We start from the raw sequence: 19221 nt of genomic DNA on the forward strand, positions 1-19221 counted from the left end.
CCAAATATTATTGTTGCTGTACAGCATGTGCGAGAGGAACCGGAGCATCATCCTCCCTCCTCCCACAGCCCGGACACACACACACACACACACACACACACACACACACACACACACACACACACACACACACACACACACACACACGCTGTTTGTGCGCTTTCGACAGTTTGCCATTCATCTCAAACAGGAACTTTAAAATGTAATATTGATAAAGTAACATATCCCATCTCATTTCCTTTGTGTGCATATTTGTCCCCCAAAAAAGACACCACCTGTATTTCATCAAAAGCAGCCAAATTAATTGAAAACTTTAACGTTGACGTCCAAGCGAACACGTTTGTATGCTCATGCAGAGGACGAAGCCAAGAGGAAAAATGTAAAGTTAAATCCAGGCAAAGAGCGACACCTGTTGGCGCCTGAAATCCTGTGGAGCATCAGCGCGTCTGTGCGCGTGAACAGGTGGGTTATGCTCTGGCGCCATCTGTCGGTTAATGAGTTCGACTGCGTCCCACAGGTAAATTGTACCTCCCTTACAACTCTGCCATTCTCTTTCTTCTGGCACACGGTCTTAATAAAGTTCAATTAAATGTATCTAATGTCGGAATTTAGCCTGGAAAAATGATTCCCTTAATATACAAAAAATCAAATCTGCTTTACGATTTTTGATTTTTAAAAATCAACACACTGGATTATTTGTTTGAATGTTTGAAGTTTATTTGTGTAATTTCTCGTTTCGTTAAAAAAACCTAAAATCTACCATTTGGGTAAAGAGCACGTGGAGGAAAAACAGATGATCCCTGATCAATAACTTTCACAGAATCCATATCTCCTAAAAAAAAAATCACACGTGAGAAGGCAATATTCTCCTTATAGCTGCACTGATGGGATGATACGTTTCTCAGGGTTAGAGCGCACACTTTCTGCCAAGCGGTGTCTTTCTATTGTGAGGGGATCAAGCAGACCGTCCAGTGTGTGTCTGTGTGTGTGTCTGTGTGTGTGTAACTCAGGAATAAGTCGAGTAGCGGACTTCCAGCTATGCACAGCCTGCTGGGTTAATAATAGGAGCGCGGTTGTTAGGCTGTTTCGGAAGGGGGGAGTGTCGACCTATTCTCATTGGATCCGTTTTGTCCGCGAGTTTCTCCTGAAGTGCGAGTGGGAGGAGATTTTCCAGGATATCAAAAATAAACCCCCCCATGTCGAAGGAAGAACAGAAAGTATAAATACCACCGATGTGTGCAAACTGCAGCGGTGCTGCTGAGCGGTGCAACAAGACTCACTGGCTTTGGGAATCAGACAGGACGACTCAGACTGACATTAAACAGCAGACATACTTTGACTGAGACTGACTTCTCAGCGCTGGGAAATCACTTTTCATCTGGAGACAGCTCTGACTTTGATAAAATACTGTCTCGATTGGAGAAGGTGCGCCACCTCCCAGAGATAAAGGACATACATTGTAATCAGTTCTTTAATTTTTATACCACTTCTAAAAGCTATTTCTCTGTAGAAGATGTGTTACACTGTGCGTTTACTCTTTTTATCCATGTGCGTAATGAACGCGGCACTCTCCACTCCATTTGAATCAGAGGATGTTGTACCTGTTCGGATAAACGCAAGAACGAGCGGTCGCTTTTGGAAAAGAAGCGAGGATCAGCCGAGATTTGTCCTCAGAGCCTTTGGCAAGGACTTGACTCTAAATCTTGTACCAGACACCAGCTTTATCGCTCCTTCCTTCACCATACAGCGAATCAGGGCCAGAGATGCTGGCGCTTTACGCAGCGCTTCAGGTGCCAAACCTGCGCTGCACCCAGACCTCCAGATGTTCACGAGCCAGACAGAGGGCAGTGAAGGGCACCTGAGGGGCTGCTTTTACTCCGGGGACGTGGGTCACGATCAAAACTCGGTGGTGGCTGTTAGTTTGTGCTCCGGCATCTTCGGCTCCTTCATCACAGAGGGGAAAGAGTATTTAATTGAGCCCAAACTTATCGGCGGCCGAGGGCCAGACTCGACCGAGCAGCTGCATGTCATCAGGAGGAGGACATTCGCCAAAGGCCACGGTGCTTCCCTGCGGTTTGATCGCGCGGCGGAGGACAGCCGAGCGGAGAAGCGCGACGGGGAAAGTTTTACGCACGGGGACAGTGACGCACGGAGGGAACCTCGCAAGAGACGCTTTGTTTCCGAGCCACGGTTCATAGACACCCTGGTGGTAGCTGACTCAACCATGACCCACTTCTATGGAGATGAAACAAAGGTCAGACACGATGAACTAATTCTTTCCTGCACACACAGTTGATATAAATCTAAACAAACCCTATTTTAACTTGGTAATTTAGACTGTCCCATAAACAGACTCCTGCAGACGTCACTCTCTTTTTTTTTTCTTTCTTTCCACATCTCGTCTGTCAGGTTTCGTAGCCTAGAAAATATAGTGGCAGTGATTTGTTTTTCATGTGCTGCTTCATAAATACGTTCAGGGGGCTTGGGAGGAAATCGGTGGGCTCCCTGTTTTCTACAGGCTGAGAAAGAAGTCAGGCAACAGAAATGCAAGCAATGCTGCACTACATTCCTCAGGACTTGGTCATGATTTGGCAGCATATCTTCAGCATCATCCAGGGAAGATTCACAAGGTTTACAACATCTGTTCTACTCTGTCTTTACCTAATTTTATAAATTCGTTAAATGGACCATTTCTGCTGCCTGTAATATAAAACTTCCAATATTTAAATGCATCAGAATTTAATGGATTGAGTCTTTATATGAAAGATCCTGTGAAATCATCCCCCATAACTAATATCAGTCCTGGTTCCAATCAGTGCTAAACCAAAGGCATTTATTTATTTAAACAAAAAGTAGGACACTCCGTGATCTTGCCAACATCTGCAGCAGCCAAATTGTTGTCTGTTTGTACTTAAAAAGCTCCTCAGCTGCCAAACACAGCCTCACAACACAGTAAGTCCCAGGCAACCAGGCACCAGGGTCAAGTGGACAAAAGTTAGGCTGAAAGATATGGCTTATGTTGGCTTTTCATAAATCAGACAGGCCTGTTTTGATTTTCATTCATGTGACAATGATTTTCTATGAGCAGGGGTGGTTTTAGAGATTTACAGGCCCCAGGAAATTACCAGAACCCATTGCTCTACGAAAATCTTGTCATTGTAGAATATCATCCAACCTGAGAAATAGTGATTTCAGCAAGGCTGGTGGAAGACTGTACAAAACAATGCATGGCACATTTCCCTCCACATTCATTGGGATTTATGAGCGTTGCAGAATTATGTGGAAGCTACAAAGTGACTCAGAAGAAAAGTTTGTGTAAAATATACTTCCAGTTTTTCTGAAACTGTTTCAAGATGAACGATAGAATATAAGCGAGCGTGTTTTGGTCTTTTTGAAATGTTTTCATGCAACGATCTGATTTGTTTAGCCAATAAGCTGTATGCCTCACTGTGTGGAGTTCATTCTTAGCATTAGAAGTTGTTAGCGTAACAAGCGTAAAACACCACCAAACTGCTGACTCTGTTTTTAGCTCCCCTCATGTTGTTAACTCTCCTACTCGTAAAATGTAGGGGTCAGAAAGACAGGCAACTGACAGATCAGGCAGAAAACTCCTCTTCTCAGCAACAGCAGAGACATAAGGCACAAGTCCATGCTTTAAGGACCAATGACATGGCCTTTGAGTAGCATTTCCATTTTAAGAGACACAGAAATCCCCCCACATTAGTTATTTATTTCAGAAGACAATCTTACTTGTGCTCTTGGTCCTTGACTAATATATGAATCAGCTGTTGTTGTATTAAAGTGTAATTCCCCCCCCCTAATTACTGGGTTATCTGTGTTTAGTTTAATAATTGTGTTCTATGTTGGCTAGCATAGGTTAAGTAAGTGTTTTTCCAAAATAAAAGAGCTCTATACATGCATCTCAGCCAAATTTCTTATAAGACGTGATACACTGGCCATATTGCCTTATAGTTCATGGCAGATTACTGTAAATCTTTGGCGCCCAAGAAATTGCAGCACAATGGTACGCTTTGAATAATTTAGACGCATTGTCACCATCATTGAGTTTCTCCAACAGAGAGCACTTACATGGTTTATTTAAATTTGATAAGTCCCTTTCAGCATATATCTTGGGCATAGTTCTTTAATGACTAATTTTAAATGTTTCGTAAAATATAACTTTAATATTTGGTTAGGTTTTAGTCTACACAAGTATAGTATAAATGCAAAAATACCTGAACTGCCTGATCGTTAACCATTTGGCTTTTATCTGAAGGTCATTGTGCATGGAAGTTGAATTAAATAATTGTCCTGTCCTTTCTCTCCTCCTCCATAGCACTACATTCTGACCCTGATGTCCATGGCAGCCCAGCTGTACAAGCATCCCAGCATAAAGAACTCAGTGAACATCGTGGTGGTGAAGATGTTGATAGTGGAGGATGAGGAGGTCGGCCCGGAGGTCTCCAGCAACGGAGGTGTGGCCCTGAGGAATTTTTGCTCCTGGCAGCAACTCTTCAATCCACCAAGCCATAGGCACCCAGAGCACTATGACACTGCCATGCTGTTCACCAGAGAGGTGAGGGACAACCACAGACCTGGTCTAGCTTCCTCATTCGGCTGCAGAATATTTTTAAAACCTCAGAAATAAAACCTAGCATCATCTGCATATAAAGGTGTAAATACGTAATGTAAGAGTTTCAGCACAAAAGAAAGATCACCCAACTGGCTTTTTTCAAGCACTTTCATCATTCAGTCTTCGTCTGTGGCTGCGGTGCTTAGTTGTCATTTAAACTACACAAGTGAAACAGCAGGAACCGTGGACAAGCGACTGAATAAACGCAGGAAAACTGACAACATCAGCTGATTCTGAATACTAGACCAAAAAACGATCACAGCATTTTACTGAGAATGGGTCAAAGGTAGTTGACCAGGAAAATGACAGGAGAAGAATCACAACGGACATTCACGTCAAACCAAAGATAGCATCCTTGAACAAAGGCAAAAGCCCATTCCAAATTTACGTTAATATTTCTCTTTGTCTGATGCAACAGTCAATTTAGTTTACTGTCAAACTCAGAAGCTGTTTTTGGAGTTATTCCCCCAAATGGCATAAATATTTATAATTTAAAAATAATTCACTGTGTGGCATCAGGTTTAAAGACAGTGACTTTGATAGCTCATGATAGTCTGGCTTCTCTGCAGAGCATGGTTCAGACTATTAAGTGCATGAAACAATGCATACAATGTTGTGAGTGTTTTACACTGTATTATTAGAATGGAAAGTCCACTCACCCATGCTAGTCTGGCATGCTTTGTTCTCCATTCAGAAAGCAATAACCCAGCAAAGATGAGTCATGAAGTCTCAGGCCAGCTGCGGTACATACTGTGGTTTCAGAAGCACCACAATCGACCACACACCAGTTTCTTGAAACCAGAGGTTTATACAGTAACACAGGTGCATTAAGATGGGCAGATGTTTATATTGTGGGGGGTCCCAGATAAAAATGAGCCCCTTGCTTTGGACCGGTTGTTGCTCTTAAAGCAACCCTGGAACATGAGTGAGAAAAAAGCAGATGAAAAAAGATAGGGTAAAGAAAAGCCTTTATATTTGCCTTTGGATTAACTAAGGATGCTGAAAATTGACGACAGAGATGGAATAGCTGTAAATGTTTCCAAGCAGGGGGAATGTCAACAGAGTCCAAACAAATGGCTTAATGGAAGTTTCAACAGGAAATACATCATAATTTCTTGAGTTTGAGTTGTGATCACTTTGTTCTGCTTTATTTGGCCGCCGTCTTTCATCTGGTTTGTGCATGTTGACAAGGTGTTAGCAGACATTAGGCGAGTAACTTCTCTGTTATTAGGATTTGTAGGTAAATGTACCGGGTGCGGCTCGATGTTTATGTGCCTTCTGAATGACGTTAGTATCCAAGTCTATCCCTGGACCAGGAGAAATGATGAATAGAACATATGGGCTTTTGCAGTCTTGTGTTGGATTTGTTGGGACAGCGTTCGGTCGGGGGAAGCCATCATTCACACAAGCCTGGTTTGTGTTTGTTTTTCCATTTCCGCGGAGATCTGCTTTGAAATGCAGAGGACGGAAGGATCCTCGTGGATGAGCTAACTTTAGTGCTCCCACAACTCAGCCCGGACACAATGAAGCCACTTTAAATGGTCAAGGCTTGAGTGTGTGGCCAGGTTGGGGTTGAAAACATATGCGGTAGAGTCACAAGACGGGGCTGCTGCTCATACTGTCTGCTGTGAAACTCACAGTCTACCCTCTGATCCAGGTAGTGGAAAACATTTTCTCATGGGTTTTTGTGACCTTAAACTACAAGTGTGTGTGTATGTCTGTCTACACAATGTGTAAATGCATACTACAGCTTATACTTTGACCCATATAATACATCTATGTTGTGTGTCTGCAAACATGAGTGACAGATGCTGTTGTGGAACATGGTGTACAAACTCCTGGTGGGTTACGTTCAACTGAAGCCCTGAGTCCAGATGTGTTTTGAATCACAGAGGGCTTTGCCTTGTGGTCTTTCGGGGGCCTGAGGCGAAGCCCTGGACGCGTCCGTCTCCGTCCTCCACAGCCAGGCATGTTCTCAAACGGGGAAAGGTTTCTAATATACCCCACAGTTCATTATCCCACATCACAGCTCTGGACAGCTGCATGCTGCCGATATTTATTTGCTTTGTTTTATGATGGAAACACTGAGCAACATGTTTTTGATTTGTGCTGTTAAAAATGGCCAAAACTGGACACAGTAAATAGATGGTGAAGGTTCGTCATCCTACGTGATTAATATAACAGTCCCTTAGCCCAAACAGTTACTATATTTATTATATGACAGAATAATGTCTTTAGCTCTTTGACAGTCCACTTTTCCAGCTGTTTCTAAGCAGATGACCACGATGTTTCCATTGAACAGCATGAAGGCAATATTGGCTTTGTATTAAACATTGGATAAAGTCCTTTCTGCACTGAGATATTGTTACACATGGTTTGATCACAGGTTAATGGAATAATTTAAGTCAACACTACACTGACCATACAGGATGAGACATTAACCTGAATTGATTTAACTGAAGTAGTTAGACTGGATCCCCTTCAAGTTTGCATTTGTTTTTATTTTAGTGGTTTTTCTGACATTGAAGCTGTTTGGCAGCAGTGCTGAGATCCAAAAGTGGCAGGTGTGTGCAGCTCTTGTTCTAGCGACATATGCAGAGTCTGAGTGGTATGACACTGCTGATTACTGGAATGTTATTCTACTTATAGCAGTTAACAATTAACGGTGGGTTGTATTTCATGTTTCCCTGGCATATACCAATTCTAATTGACTGCTGATGTGTGACGTATTAATAGTGTGTCAGTCCTGTTCCAGCAGCAGATAACGCTTTACAGTGTGTTATAAAACTGTTTCAATGTATATGTAATTGTATAAAACCCTAAAACGCAGCCTGTACAGCATGTTGCGCTGTAACATATTGACATATTCATTTCACGTGTCATATTTTGGTTGAACAGTAGCAACATACCACTGAACAACAAACTTGCTTCCAAGACATGATTTTGGAAAATGGTATTCTTCTGTGGAAGGATGACAATATCTTAAAATAGTCATAACTAGCAGTGACAAATCACTTATACCACAAAAAAAGAGGCACACAGCCAGCCATGTTTCAGTCTCTGCCTCATTGTGTTTTATATATTTTTTGACAAGATAATGAGATGTAATGAATTATTAAATAATACAGTATAACACATTGTCTATAATGCAAAATGTACATGTTACACTTTGGGGAACCACAATTGCTCCATTTTTTATGGAATTATTTGAGTTTTATTTGACATATGTAAGTAAACGGTGAAAAAGAAAAAGTGTTGGACGAGATGAACAGGCCAGTACAGTGATAAGAGCAATGTCATAGAAAAATATAAATTAAGAGAAAGAAAAAAAAATAGATTTTCTTTTATAAATTAATAGGTATATATAATATATCTAAAAAATCTAATACATATTATATATTTCCAAACAAAAAAGGTTTCAATATCTTCTCCATGTAACAGGACATCTGCGGACATAAGAGCTGCGACACGCTGGGTGTGGCTGATGTCGGGACTATGTGCGACCCCAAGAGAAGCTGCTCCGTTATTGAGGACAACGGCCTGCAGGCTGCCTTCACAGCTGCGCATGAGCTTGGTAAGATCACATCTATCATCAAACGTGCGGGCTGGTGTATTTAATTTATATATAACAATTTGCAAAGCTTTAAAGTCATTTTCAATCATTGACAGCCTCACTTTTAACTGCCTGTGCCCCTACAATTGTCCCATTCTTGTTATCGCTACCTCTCCTGCTGCAGGTCATGTGTTGAGTATGCCCCACGACGACTCCAAGACCTGTGAGAGGCTGTTCGGAGATCTGGGAGGACATTACCTGATGGCTCCACTGTTTGTCAGCCTCAACAAGACCACACCCTGGTCTCCCTGCAGTGCCCTCTACATCACTGAGTTCTTTGACAACGGACATGGTAGGAAATGTTTCATGTTGCCACCCCAGCATGTTAAAGAAAAATGACACAATGCGAAAATCGGGAACTGCTCCGCCCTATAAAGACTCTTTGCCAACGTTGGCATCTGCCATGGCACTGAGGCACTGTTATTATAGCTGATTCAGAGAGGATTAAACAATACTGTTCTTCCTCTCATGCGTTAACTATGGCTTTCCTGCTTAAACATGTCACTCCCTCCAAATTATGGGTTATGATTTATAGGGATAGTTTATCTCTTTCCACATCCTCCTCTTCTCCCCCCCTCTCTCTTTGTTTCCTTCCCTTCGCCCCCGCTGTTGCTCCCTCTCCCCTGCCTCGTGCTGTGCATCTCGTAGTGTTTGTATCCTTGTTAGACCTATCAGTGAACCTTCTTTCCAACTGAGTCATACTATGGACTTCTTCCTGTTCTCCACCTCCCCAGCCAAAAGCAACAGCTGGTGTCAGCAAAATATGCTCTTTATCAGTTGGAAAATGTCTCAGACAAAAACTCATGTGGCTAAGAATGCTCATTCCGAACTGTGGAGGTCATCGACAGCTCCACGCAAAAGCTTATTGAATGTTATGAAGAACCATTACGGGAACGGTGAATAAATTCAGATTTAGAAAAAGCTGTCAAATGTCCAGTTTCACTCGGAGAGCAGCAGGCCGTCCATAAAAGTGCACTTCATTAGTTAAATTGAAATTACTCCTTTTTTATTGTCATGGCATAACTTGCCAAGAATATTTCCCAACTGTTGTCATGCCACACAGAAAGAGCAACACATTTACCATTGTCAGCTCCATGATCTCCATAAACCACAAAGTAATCAGTCTCATACACTGTTGTATTGTGTTGTGACCACAGGGGACTGCCTGCTGGACGTCCCAGAGAGTGCCATGCCATTACCAAGTCAGCTTCCAGGCACCAAGTACAGCCTGGACCAACAGTGCCAGCAGATCTTTGGAGAGGAGTTCATCCACTGCCCCAACACCTCAGACAGTGACGTGTGCAGCCAGCTTTGGTGTCAAGAGGACGGGACGGCGCAGTGCTCCACCAAGAACGGCAGCTTGCCCTGGGCCGACGGCTCCGCCTGTGGCCTCAATGGGACCTGTCTCCACGGCGCATGCATGTCCACCCATGAGGTGATGCAGCCACTGGTAAGAATGCTTCTTTAATCACGAATAACAAATGTTTTCCATCAAGTGGCCTGAAACTGTGATTATGCAACACTGGAAAGAAACAAAATACCATGCTCGCTTTCCTACAAATCAGAAGTTAAATTTGTTCTTTCTAAAATGTTTCTTCGCTCAACTCATACTATCAGTACTTGTGCTGCTACAGCTTAGGATGCTGACCAGGAGCTTATTGGGGCTAGTGTTAGTTAATATTAACAAAATTGGTTGTGTGTAGAGGTGATGATCCTTCACTTCTTGTGCTACCATGAGACTATCTTGTCGCATTCCCAGTTATCGTTTAATTGTTAAATGTGGACACAATGGCCACTGTTAAGAAAAATGTACGTTTCCATGTTTTACCCCCCATACAGTTAAATATTTTCATATGGACACTGTTAAGTGACTGGGTGTGAATGACTCTGTGGCAATGTTGCAGTTCCCTTCAGCGGGTTCTTTCACACTGCTTTAAAACCACAGACCATGACCTCATTAACTGTCACAGCTTTCATCAGCCACATTTTGAGCAATAGCAGACAACAGTTTTCAATAAAAACGGATGACATGCAATAGAGCACGTAACTCCACAGTCCCCTTAAATTCAATCAAGCTGCACCAAATTTCACTGAAAACTATGGATGATTATTGTGAAAATAAAGATCCTGGATCCACCCCCTGATCCAGATCTACGCCAAAAGTTGATGGGTTTCATCTCTGACCGACAGCGCGTCTTGGCACCAAGTTCTGTGGTAATCCGTCTATTTTGAGTAATCGTTCTTACACACAAACCATTATCAACAACAATCCTATCTTATCTGCGGTTTGATCACTGTCTTCCTCATTCCACATTCCTAGGTGTCCTTGGGCAAAATACTGAACCCCAAAAAATGTCTGCCCATAGATTCGCTGTATGAATGTGTGTGTGAACGGGTGAATGGCAAAAACTACTGTAAAGCTCTTTGAAAGGTCAGTGATGCATCTATCTGATCTTATCTTGATCTTATGGGCTGTGTTGATGGGGGCATGCTCAGGTACCTGAGATCACAAGATATAATCTTTTAGGACCAGTTACAATAATAGAGTAGGTGTTTAAACAATGAAGCAACAAAGACAAGATTTTCGAACTGTATAAAGTTCTGTCATTCATTTTCTAAAGTAATCATTTGCGTGTGTTTGATCTACGCAAAACAACTTCGCTGAATTGCGATTGCAGCAAACTTTTTCTCGTCAGAGCCTGCTCTGTGTTTGCCCCCTGCACTGGCACCCATACATGCTGCGGCTCCTTTCAAATGAATGAGAGGGCCCTTGTTTTTTTCCATAGTCACATTCTTCTTTAGTATAAAATCCCTCTTTGTGTTTCTCCTGACAGTGTTTCCATGTTGGAGCATGGCGGAGTGAGGTAATTCTGTACTGAAAGGGCAGTAACTATGGAAAATACACTTTGTTCTGTATTTTTACAAGAGTGTTGACTCTTGTGAAAATATACTTTGTTCTGTATTTTTACAAGAGTGTTGACTCTAAACACTGAGGCAATGTTTTAGTAGCCTGTATGAACAGGAGGAACGACTGCATCAACCAGAAACTGCTTGAGTGTTCACATGGGCACCTGACAAATGTTTTAAGACCAACCTGAGAGAGCGCTAAGAATGCATCAGCAGACCTCACGCTGCCATCTAAGAGTGGCTGTCAGCTGTTGGAAACTTTTGTATACTTCTGACCACATTAACCTTAAGAGCATGTAACGTGATATCAGCACATGTGGTCCTGTGTGGACCTCATTTACACCTTGTTGCATGTTGCATGCTGACATTGTGCTTTTTAGCTCCCACTTGCTCTCTGCTGGGAATTGCTCATAGGTTTGCATGAGTCACTCCATTGAAATGCACAGTTCATTCACTCAGAAATGGAGCAATAAAATGTGTAGTCGTGAAACAACCATTCAGAGTCCCCCACATCCGATTTCAAATATGGTAAGCCTGATAGAGTTACATGTTCTGTTCGTCAGTGCTAACACACAGATTATTTTCTCAAATTAACTGTCAGTTAGCTGTTCACACACGTCAATATGTGGTTTAACCTGGAATTGCAAAAGATTTGACTCCCTTGGTCGCTCTTGGCCTCTAAAGCAGCAGCTGAAGAAGTTGTGGTATGAGTATGTTTGAAAGGGAACTGGACGTGTGATTGTTTTGTCAACTGCCATTTCTCAGTTCATGACTCAACTTTCAAGCTCAGCTTTCATGCCAGTACAGTCCTTAAGTGCCAGGAAAAATGAAAATGTTTACTTCCCCAATACAATAAAAACTGGACAAAATTCCCCTGCTGACGTTTGTGTGAGATGAATGAAAGTTCCAGAATAGACATCTGTCTGATTCAGGACTTCATTTAGCTTTTTAATAAATCACTCAACAACAATTGGAAAAGCACTTACTTAAAATGAATTAATAGAAAACTCTGTTGGGTACGTTCGCTCTTTTAGTTAGTGATACTAGACACTTTTTCAACGTGCAGCTGTGTGCATTTGAAATAGAAATACATGAATGAAAAGTTCAGGCTAAAAGTTCAGACTACAGAATGGTTGGAATTTAGGGAGTTTGAATCCAGCTGTGTCACAAAGCTTTTTCCTTTAAAAAACACTTTTACATCTTAATGGTTCATTTTAGCTCAATTGCCTTAATCGTCTCTGTGTTATATAATCAAACATCTGTTTATGAACTGGGATCTTAGCTGGTCCAAACTCATTTAACGGCTGCAGAGGACACCCACAATTTAGCAACACACATTCAGTTAAATGCTGCAGCATGGCAGGTTCCAGTAGTGGTGAGTGACGCAAGTGGCAGGAACGTGGGTAGAGGCAGACAGCAGGCACGTGCCGAACTTCAACACAGATTTGGACTGGAGTTGTGGCACGCCAACTCACTGTGCGGCCTCAAACCCAGAAGCCCAGACTGTGGTTTGGACTGCGCCGCTGAGATTGCCTTTGGCACTGAGCTCTAACCAAATACTCTGACAGCTCTTTTTTTTCCCTCTCTTTTCTTGCTCGTGTTTTACCACAGGTGGTAGTGGACGGGGGCTGGAGCTTGTGGGGACCTTGGCAGCAGTGCTCCAGAACATGCGGAGGTGGAGTGGAGTTCTCCTACAGGGAGTGTGCTGACCCCGTGCCTCAGAACGGAGGGAAGTACTGCGAGGGACAGAGGGTCCAGTATCAGTCCTGCAACACGCAGCCCTGTGACAACAACGAGGGTGAGAATCAACAGTTTTCATCATCTAGTTCTTGAGGCTGCTGTGAGCTGTTATTTTGATATAAACTTAGAAGTTCTATGTACTTTTTTGAAAATATATGGGCATTTTAATGACATTTACTATATAAAATACTTTTACAAGATACTGTATGATTTCACTTTATTATTAGAGCGCCCTTCTGAAATTTGTATTAGATGTCCAAGATGTGCACTGTTTCACAAACAAAAATACATAACCAAACAAACAATAGTAAGGAAAAACTACCAAAAATTAACATTCAGGGAAAAAACTAAACGTAGAAACCTCAGAGAGAGCCACATGTGAGGGATCCCTCTCCCAGGACGGACAGAAATGCCATAGATGCCGCGTGTAACTGAACACATCAGCAAAATTAAAATATTTAGGACATCGATTAGAAGAAACAGTCTTTAACATAATGGAAAGGTGTGTCAATGTAGTATCAAAGTATTCAAACAGAAGAAACTGTCTGATCGAGATGAAGGGAGCAGCAATGTCAATTGAAAAAGAGGATTTATTGCCAGTAATGGTAGAATATGTGAGAAGGCATATTGTATATCAAGCAATCAAGCTGCTACCACGATTACGATCCACCTCTATAATCAGCCGGCACCACGATCACAATCAATGATCCACCATCACGATCTCTGATTTGCGATCAACCGTCATGATCTATGAGCAATCATCACGATCCCTGATGTGGAAGAATTGGGAAGAAGTCAATAAAGAAAATTTGATTTATTATCAAATTTTCACTTATATTAACTATATTTTGAAATTATTAACTTATTTGATTGTTGTGCTATTGTAGAGGTAAAGATTAGTCAATATAACTCTGTTTAGGGAATTTTTTGTTCGGGGTTACAAAAAAATGGTCCTACATCTGTTGTATCTGTCTTTTACCAACAGGGAAGAGTTTCAGAGAGGAGCAGTGTGAGAAGTACAACAGCCTCCATTACCTGGACTACAATGGAAACATGAAACAGTGGATACCAAAGTATGCTGGAGTTTCTCCCAGAGATAGATGCAAGCTGTTCTGCCGGGCCAGAGGCAGCAGTGAATTTAAGGTGTTTGAATCCAAGGTACATTAGTATATGCACTCAATATCTCAGCTCATTTGCAAAATTTGCTTATGCATCATGTTCATACTACAGCAAACATATCCCAATTTTGACCAGACGCTCCCAGTCAAAGTATTTCTTCAAATTCAATCTGAAAGAGATATTCACCTTATATTTGGATAATCAGAACACAGTCACAGTCTTTGTAAAGATGCCTTGCGAAGAACATCTGTTACTCTTTTAAATGCAATTGCCACTTCAGTGTGGAAGTTCCTCTTGACCTTGTAAACAGTCTTCATATAGAGCTTTCAGCTGCATGTCATGGTCAAATTCAACTGAAGTCGTATTTGACTGTTTATCTGCTTGAGAGCCATATCAACACCTGTTGTGTCAATACAGGTGATCGATGGCACGACCTGTGGTCCTGACACCACGTCGGTGTGTGTCCAAGGCCAGTGTGTGAAGGCAGGCTGCGACCAGGTGATTGGATCCAACAAGAGAGTGGATAAGTGTGGAGTGTGTGGAGGAAGTGGGCTCACCTGTCGGAAGATCACAAGCTCCTACAGCAAAGCAACGTAAGAAGTGTTCCGAATGTAAAGTGTATGTAGTTACATTTAAGTTCAAATCTAATTCCATTAACGTCCGTCTGTTTTCTTGTTTGTGGAACGCATATCTCACGAGCACTTGGAATGTGTATTGTTAATAATTTTGTGTGCCTTCTGTCTGTGAACTGAGTTGAACATGTCTTCTTCTACATCCTCGGTAAACCAAAGCAGTGGTCGCAGCTGGGTCAAACCGTTGTTCACAATTGCTGCTAGATCGCTTCGATAAAAGATCAAATCTTTTTGCAGATAAACCGGGTCGGATGAACACAAATTTTAACAACTTCACTCTGCACCATAGACCGTTTATAAAAAGCTCTGAATACAAGGTCCAGCACACAAACAATAAAAGGTGACAGTATATTGCAGAACTGTTTGAGGAGGAGTCACTGATGACGAGGAATAATTCTGAAGTAACTCGTCCAAACAAACAGCACATTCCTGAAAGGCAGGTTTAGAACAGGCACTGCGCTAGTTCAATGAAATACATAGATGCATTTCTGTACATTTTAGCTGCAGAGTAAAAAAAGACTGTGGTGAAAAGAAAGATCATTTAATCTTCAATCCGATCAGAGATTGTAGTATTGTCAACCCTCACTTGCTTATCAGGAGTTGTATTTTCTATTCTCTTGGGAAAAAATTGTAAAAACTACTTTTTTCAAATGTTCACGCCTCTTAATGCAAAACAAAGTTTATACATGATCTTAATCCAGTTCTTTCGTTTCTCTACCAGCTATGGATACAGTGACATTGTCACAATTCCCATTGGTGCCACTAATATCGACATCAAACAGCGGAGCAACAGAGGGATCAAACATGATGGGAACTACCTGGCTATAAGGAGAGAGAGTGGTGGCTACATCCTCAATGGTAACTTTTCCGTTTCCACTGTGGAGCAGGACATTCCTGTGCTGGGTGCTGTGCTGAAGTACAGTGGCTCCTCCACCACGCTGGAGAGGATCCAAAGCTTCAGGCAACTAAAGGAGGCTATCACCATCCAAATCCTAGCCACTGCAGGGGATGCAAACCCACCTAAGGTCAAGTATACCTTCTTCATCCCCAGAGATGTGACCTTCAATAAATCCAAGGAGAAGAAGGGTTCGTCACAATCATTGCATATGATCCATCCCTTCGGTGTGCCTGAATGGGCGCTGGGGGAGTGGTCTGAGTGCTCCAAGAGCTGCGGCTCCGGATGGTCCAGGAGGAACGTTGAGTGCCGAGACAATGCAGGCTTCTTCTCCACCCAGTGTGACAAAGACCTGAAACCTGTAGACATCCGGCCGTGCGGGGATCTGCCATGTCCCATCTGGCAATTGGGACCTTGGTCCACCTGTTCGCGAACTTGTGGCCAGGGGGAGCGCCGCCGCAGTGTCTTCTGCACAGACTATACTGGGAAGATTACTGAGCCAGAGAAGTGTGACCCAAACAAAATCCCAGAGCCAGTCTCTGGAGAATGTCTCAACCAGGAGTGCTTATGAAAACAATGAACTTTCCTATTTTGGTCCAACTGCACTTACCAACCATGGCTGGATTACTGGACATTTTGGGCACAGTAACTTCAAAGAGACACAAAATACCATGAAGATACACAAAACAACCACAAAAGACAGAATAAGAGGAGATGCAAAATGACTATGAAGAGACGCAAAGAGAATAAAAATCAAAAACCCTACAAAGAGACAAAAAATGACTATAAAAGGACACAAATGACAACAAAGAGATACAACATGACAAACAACATCTCTGGGTCATTTTTTTGTGTTTCTGAGATTCTGACAGGTCTGGGTCCTACGTCAGAGGAGTTGGGGGCCTTTTGAAGGCCTGTGCCCAAGGGCCCATTGTCTCATAATTTGTTCATGTTACTAACTGGTTGCATCTAGTCCCACCAAGGGCATATGCCTGTTTTTATTTTATTTTTTGCTGTTTTACATTTGAAAACCACTATTGAGATTTGAAACAATGGAAATCTACCTCATGTGATGTATATATGCTAGATGAAGGTGCTGTGTGTGTGTGTGTGTGTGTGTGTGTGTGTGTGTGTGTGTGTGTGTGTGTGTGTGTGTGTGTGTGTGTGTGTGTGTGTGTGTGTGTGTGTGTGTGTGTGTGTGTATCCTGGAGAATGAGGAGTTTGTAGTCCTGCTTTAAACAGAAATTAACTTTATGACTATAAGGTTTGGTAAAATATGCAGTTTGTTCAAGTCTTGGTGAGTTAGGTGTCATTTAAAGTGGAGCTAGAGCAATGGCATGAAACCTTCTGTCAAACACCAGCACAGTGTAAATATACCTCCTCTTGTCCTCTAAAGCACTCAATCCTCTATGAAGCTTTAATCAAGCCATTAACCTATTGTTGGGGTTTGTCCATATGATTCAGGCCTTGTGATTCAAGGCTTGAGAGAATGCGCTCCAGTTTGATTCCTTATCTTTTCTGCATACATACCAAAATGTGATGTGATAGAAACCCCATGTTTTTATTCAGAAACTCAGCAATGTTTAACTATAGGGAAACCATTGATTGACACTCAATCTGACAAGACGTTGGACTTATAGTTATAGTCCACATCAAAACAGCCACCACGGAGATATCCCCCCTGTCCTACAGTTTGCCTTTACCTAGGTGCATTATAATGCAGTAATATAATGCACAGGAACAGTGGTACAATCAGTTTTCAATGAAACTATTATATTATTTGGAGGTGTTATTACTAAGTTATTAGCATACTATCTTATCGTGTATATGAAAAGTAACATTGATTTTATTATTTTTCAGACTTTTGTTAATGCATCCTATGCAAACCCTCACAGTTGTTTTCAGACTCTGGTATGTATATTTGATTTCTTCATTCCTGTTGATAATTTACAGTATATTATAAAACAGATGAAGTATTAGGCCTTATATCCCTTCAGTGAAGGACCATACTATTTTATTATTACAGCTTCCATTTTAAGCTATTTATTTTTGTAAAGTTTTTACCTTGGACATGTAATTAAAATGGCAAATGCTGCTGTCTTTGAGAATTTTGTCATAAAAATTGTCAAATAAACACATTTATGTCAATATATCGTTGTCTTCGACTGATCCTTACCTGCCATGACAACCAAAAGAAAACATGTCTTCAAACATCTACATCTAAAAACCCTTTTCTCAATTGTGCTCAAAAGCCTCAGTACTTGACGATTCTTGTTTCAGGTCTGGCAATTACATCAATAATGGTGCCACTATCAGGGGGAGCCATACTTTAAAATGACCAATAAATTCCACACAAACGTTTACGTTTTCCAGAGCACTCTGTTACGGGACACTAAAACCTGCCACTGTAGGCCAGACTAATGGAATCTTTTAGGTGGGTCGACAGCTTTTAACAGCTGGGCGAGGCAGACTTCACTGCACGTTTTACAAAGTGAAACCCCTTAAGATGTGTTGTAAGAATCCTCCCACACTGGAACAGTTTCTCTGCCCAGACTTAGAGAGCGGTGCAAAAAAAAAATCAGTAGCTGCGGTTAGGGAGGAACCAACAGGCAACTACTTAATTTCCTATTTTAAATGCCAGTCTTATTCTATTCACATCTGTCTGAGCTTGGTACATGTGAAAAACATAATGCATTACAAATTCTACTATGGCCATAATATCATTTACAGAATTTGGTTTGGGGTTATTGAAAATGTAGCAGTATATTTATCACAGACTAATTCCATCATCCACCCACACAGTACATCAAGCTTCCCGAAAATGGAAAAAACGGGTTGGATGTCTAATATGAAACATTAGAAAATACAAACGACTACTGCTATCTATTGTTAAAGGTCTGTCACTGACATCAGTGCACCTTAAAAACACTGCCCCCACTACAACCCCTAACCATAACCCTAACCATAACCCTAACCCACACTGGAAGGAGACTACAGACAGTCTGCCACAATTCATTCTGATTCATTCCTTCTTTGTCATGTTGACTGTTTCTTGCAGTGGTAGAAAGTAACATTTACTCTTCACATAAGTACCATTTTGAGGTATAGTAATTTCATTTCATTATATTTTTTTTATGCTACTTTATTCTGTTCTTTTATGACACTACATTTATGTGACAGATGTAGTTGGTTAATTCTAGTGTGGAGATTTTACACTGTGGATCAAGAAGTAAGCTTTTAAAATACATTTCAAACCAGTCATTTTCAACCTTTTGGCTTCCAACGGTCTTACAAACAGCAGTGTGAAGTCAGAGTCACATTTCAGATGTCGGTAAGTTAACAGCTCCAACAAATAATCATTTTCCCCTCTAAACTTCTCACATGGTTTCATTCCAATAAAAACTCAACATGATCTAATCTCTCACCAAAAATGAAAGATTAGAGTAAAAGTGCAAAAACTGAAAACAGATTTTTGTATCAGAACTTAGTTTTTTATTATTTCCTCTTTCACGAATCATCTCACGACCCCGCTAATTTATCTGGTGACCCGGTTCAAACCGGCTCCTAATACTCAATAAACTTTCCAATATGATTTTTCATGCGGGACTTTTACTTGGGTAAAAGATTGAATACTTCAACTGCACTAAATCCAGTCAGCCTTTTCTTTCTTCCATTCCCTCAT

At 41.6% G+C, this 19221-nt stretch overlaps 1 protein-coding gene across 1 annotated transcript; it reads left to right on the forward strand.

Moving 5' to 3' along the window:
- The first annotated feature begins 1261 nt into the window (after positions 1 to 1261).
- LOC118106599 (A disintegrin and metalloproteinase with thrombospondin motifs 8) lies at positions 1262 to 17689 on the forward strand. Its single transcript, XM_035155281.2, has 9 exons — positions 1262 to 2254; positions 4337 to 4576; positions 8075 to 8207; positions 8371 to 8538; positions 9404 to 9696; positions 12765 to 12951; positions 13879 to 14051; positions 14430 to 14605; positions 15366 to 17689. Exons 1-9 carry the CDS (start codon positions 1514 to 1516, stop codon positions 16108 to 16110), a joined length of 2856 nt encoding a protein of 951 aa, XP_035011172.1. The 5' UTR covers positions 1262 to 1513; the 3' UTR covers positions 16111 to 17689.
- Positions 17690 to 19221: the final 1532 nt, after the last annotated feature.

Source organism: Hippoglossus stenolepis, chromosome 4, assembly GCF_022539355.2.
Source record: "Hippoglossus stenolepis isolate QCI-W04-F060 chromosome 4, HSTE1.2, whole genome shotgun sequence".
In the NCBI taxonomy this organism is placed as follows: domain Eukaryota; kingdom Metazoa; phylum Chordata; class Actinopteri; order Pleuronectiformes; family Pleuronectidae; genus Hippoglossus; species Hippoglossus stenolepis.